Below are 4,313 nucleotides of genomic sequence, written 5' to 3'. Positions count from 1 at the left end.
CCCTCTGGATAATGCCACATAAAGTTCGCCCTGCAAGAAAACCGATTCTAGAAGATAAATTACTACATTTGGAATAGTTTGTCCCTGAGCTTTATTAGTTGTTATTGCAAAACATAATCGAATTGGAAATCATTTTCTCTTCAGCTTAAACGGGAACATGTCATCTTTGGACAGACTTAGAGAAATCCTTGGAAAAAATATCATCTTTCGAACATGTTGACCAACAGCTATTTCGGCATCAATGACATCGTGCTAAAAACATTTACATATCAATCGAGTATCGTTACATAATCCATTTGATGGTTCGAGATTCTATGAGAGTATTATCGGGCGTCCAACTTTTAGTCTTAAGTAACGAGGGGGAAAGCCACTAACACTGAGCGTGTTCAAGAATTCCACGGGATAGAAGTTATTTATATCGTCCATAGCTTCATCAAAACTATAGTAAATTCTCTCTTCTCCATTGAATCGACCGATCAAATAAACATTAATCTCATTGACACTGTCATTTCTTGCGAGTTGTATTGCATGCAAAATAGTATAATCAGGTTCAGATCTATTAATTTCAAAGGATGAAAAAATTACATCAATCAAATCATGCAATGACTTTTCTTTTTCAGTGAAGGGAATCACCATATCATCAGGGATGCAGATAAAGTTTTCATGTACCGTTTCTTCAACTCCAACCCACGCATAATAGAAAGTCTGAGAACCATGGATCGGTTAGTGCTCTCATATTAACAGTTAACCGCAACTTGATAATCGAATACCAAAGAGGCGACATTCGTATGCTAGAATCCACAGTCTGTACTCGCGTTCCTCGTCTAATGACCAACAACACTTGTCTGAAATCACCTCCCAAAATTGTTATCTTTCCACCAAATGGTAGCATCACACCAGTGATATCTTTCATTGTACGGTCAATCGCCTCTGGTGCATGTCATATAGATATAAACGCATCGTCCCAAATGATTACTTTCGCAGTCTGAAGTAGTTGAGCAGTACCACTTTGTCTTGAAATTTGGCAGACCGAGTTATTTTCAAGATTGATAGAAATTTTAAAGTGCGAGTGGGCTGTTCTCCCCTGGTATATTATTAGCCGCAACACACGAACAAGCGGTCGCGAGTGCAATATGACCACATGAACGAATATTAGCAAGTAAAGCTTTGCACAAAAATTGTCCTCAGGAAGTTCCACAAATCAAACATCTATTTATTTTGCAAGATTTAATAAATATGGATATTAGCATATTAGTAGTTGGATCTTGAATGTAATATTAGTTTTTTTTTTGATTATTTATCATAACATGCTTACATAGAGTAAAAAAAATGGGAATCTAGAGGAACACATAACTAAGGTGTTGTTTCCTTTTTACTTAATGGACTTAACAAGGACAGAAGGGTAAAATACTCACACTTACTGAATAGATTTGAAAACAGCCAAGGATGTTATTTATAATATTTAATACTAATTATTAAACAAGAAACGGTAAAAAAAATGAAAAGGGATACTTGCACAACTTTTGTTGAGGTGCATAAATGAAGCATTTTCTAGAAAGTGTATTCAATATCCATTTGTTGCCACTATAATAAAGAAGTTGATAATGCAAGTTATAAATTAATTGTCTAAAACAAATTATTGTTATTTATAACAGTTTTTAGGCAGAACAAGATGGACTTTTATTGTAAAATATATTCTATAATAAAATGATGGCAATGGCACTCATGGTAAATACTTGGAATAAGAAAGGGTAATTTAGGAAAGTCACTTTATGAAGTTAAATGGTATATGACAGACAACCCTTTTGGATTTTATTTGGAAAATTCGTTGATAGCCAAGTTGTTAGCTGCTATTGATAAATATGATTTGGAGAGACTTAGAAGGATGTGTAAATCCCATCTTTGTAAGGGTATATCTGTCAATTTTGTTGGTAGACCTCTAGCACTTGCAGATCATTATCATGCCAAAGAATTGAAAGTTGTTTGCTTAAGATTTGCTGCTGAAAACCTTGCAAGTATACTCTCATTATACAAAAGCGTTTTTATGTGCTTCTTCTTCCCTTATTTACAGTATTTCTATTACCAACTTCAAGTGATTCTATTTTTATTATAGGATAGCATCCCGCCTTCATTTCTTTCTATTCCAACATTTCACTTTTAACGTTTTTCCTTATTATATCTTTGTACTTCTAAAAGCCAAACACAAGCTATTGTGACTTCATTTAGTGGGTACAAGCACATGAAAACACAATTTCAATAACTATAACAATACCAATAATAGTTACAATAACAGTTATAGTTATGATAACAGCAACAGTTACACAGTACCAAGGAAAGTTATATTCATTCTTAGTTATGAATGATATAAATGTAAAACTGAAGCTTGCACGTCTTTTGGTTATTATCTCATCTTTTACTCCTGCTACCTTATCAGCATCTGTTATGTTGGTTTTGATTTTGAACAAATAAATGACTTTATAAGAAGGAACAAAGAAATAACAATGGTATCTGATAAGCCTACATTTCGTGATGTAGTTGAAGTTACGCTTACAACACCAAACGAAGATGAAATAGAGGAGGAGGGATATTTCTAGGATTCCTGCTTTCCAAGCAAGAGATGCTTTTTTGAAAGCCCTAACGTTGGCAAAAATCAGTGTAATTAATAATTTGACAAGATGATGTTGCCAATGTTGAGGCTATCCCTATTTTGAATCAAAAACTTTGATTTGGTGTTTTTGGAGTTTGTTTAGGATGACGTTTCTCTTTGCCTAAGTTATCTTTATTCAAATTTTCTAGTTTATCTAGTTTTCTTAGTTTATCATATTTTCAATCTATATATATAGGCCTTTGTAATCTCACGTTAAAAATTGAATGAAAAGGAATGTTTAGTATCAATTTATTATGGCATCAGAGCAGAGATCTCTGATAAACTAAAGATTCGCATAATATGACGGAAGGAGAAACCTCTGCGTTGTTATCATCGAATGACAAACCCATAGACATATCATCCCCATACTTTCTCTCATCGGCTGATCATCCAGGCTTAAACTTCGTTGGTGATAATCTATTAAGGGATGGGAACTACAACGATTGGGTGAATGAGATGACGAATGCTCTTCACACCAAAAACAAGTTCGTGTTCGTTGATGGCTCACTTGTCAAACCAGAAGATAAATCAAAAGATGTCATGAATTGGACAAGGTGTAATGCTATGGTTCGAGGGTGGCTTGTTAGTTCCATGGAAAAAGAAATCAAGAACAGTGTGAAATTTGGTATTACTGCTCAAGAGATATGGGAAGATTTGAAAGAAAGATATGGGAAGGAGAATGCTCTAAGAGCATACGAACTCAAAGGTGTCCGCTTATTACACAAAACTCAGAGGAATATGGGATGAGATACGATCAATCAATCCAACACCAACTTGTTTAGGTCAAGGATGTTTTTGCGATATCACAAAAGAAATTAATGTGATGCGTGAAAAGGAAAGGCTATACGATTTCTTGATGGGAATAAGTGAGGAATATAGTGTGCTAAGAACTCAAATACTAAGCACTAATCCTCTACCCACCTTAGGTGTTACATTCCACCTTATCAGTCAAGATGAACAACAAAAGCAAACTGGAAGCTCACGTGTAATTACTAATGACTCTGCTGCATTTCAAACATCAAAGACTTACTCCAAGAATCAGAATAAAGGAAACACAAATCAAATAGCAAATAAGAAAAGCAATGATGATCTTTGGTGTACCCATTGTCAAAAGTGATGGGTTTTGGTCATAACACATCCTATGTACTCATACAAACCCTAATGCTTGGATCTAGGTTTCTCTATTGTACATGCTTTGAATCCAAGACTATAAACCCTAATTCTAGCATATGGAAATCAATATTAACATATAATTAGGTTTAAGATATTACCTTGATTGTTATGTAACAATAACAATCCTAATTCCTCCTTGAATTGACTTTGGAAGGCTTAGAGTCACAAGTGTCACTCCTCTAATGGCTTACAAACACCATAAGCAAGTGGAGAAGGTATAAAGAGAGAGGAGAGAGGTAGGAATTCGTCCTTAGGACTTCTTGGGAAGGCTTAGACGAATTCATGAGCCTTAGGGGGTTTATATAGGTGTAAAGATTAGGGTTTTAGTCCTTATCCTTATCTAGTTGCTTGCCCACCAAGCAACCATAAGATAAGTCTTAGAAACCCTTATCCTAGTCGAATTCTAAGGCATTATCTCCTTAAATTCGTTCACCCTATATTTAAGATAATCCTTACCTTATTTTGTAACTATCACATAATTACAATTCAGCTC

The 4,313-nt window shown here is 34.6% G+C and overlaps 1 protein-coding gene across 1 annotated transcript; it reads left to right on the top strand.

Annotated features, from left to right (window-relative positions):
* The first annotated feature begins 2,947 nt into the window (after window positions 1-2,947).
* Window positions 2,948-3,394, top strand: LOC145010398 (uncharacterized). The gene has a single exon (XM_078968945.1). The coding sequence runs from the start codon at window positions 2,948-2,950 to the stop codon at window positions 3,392-3,394; it is 447 nt and encodes a 148-aa protein (XP_078825071.1).
* Window positions 3,395-4,313: the final 919 nt, after the last annotated feature.

Source organism: Lactuca saligna, chromosome 8 (genome assembly GCF_052625555.1).
Source record: "Lactuca saligna cultivar CGN05327 chromosome 8, ASM5262555v1, whole genome shotgun sequence".
NCBI classification, from domain to species: domain Eukaryota; kingdom Viridiplantae; phylum Streptophyta; class Magnoliopsida; order Asterales; family Asteraceae; genus Lactuca; species Lactuca saligna.
The sequence above is the reverse complement of the archived record's forward strand: the minus strand, read 5'-3'. Positions and strand labels throughout refer to the sequence as shown.

Bases quoted from the DNA above. Each gene is read 5' to 3' on its own strand.
- LOC145010398 (XM_078968945.1), top strand. From the start codon at position 2,948: ATGACGGAAGGAGAAACCTCTGCGTTGTTATCATCGAATGACAAACCC.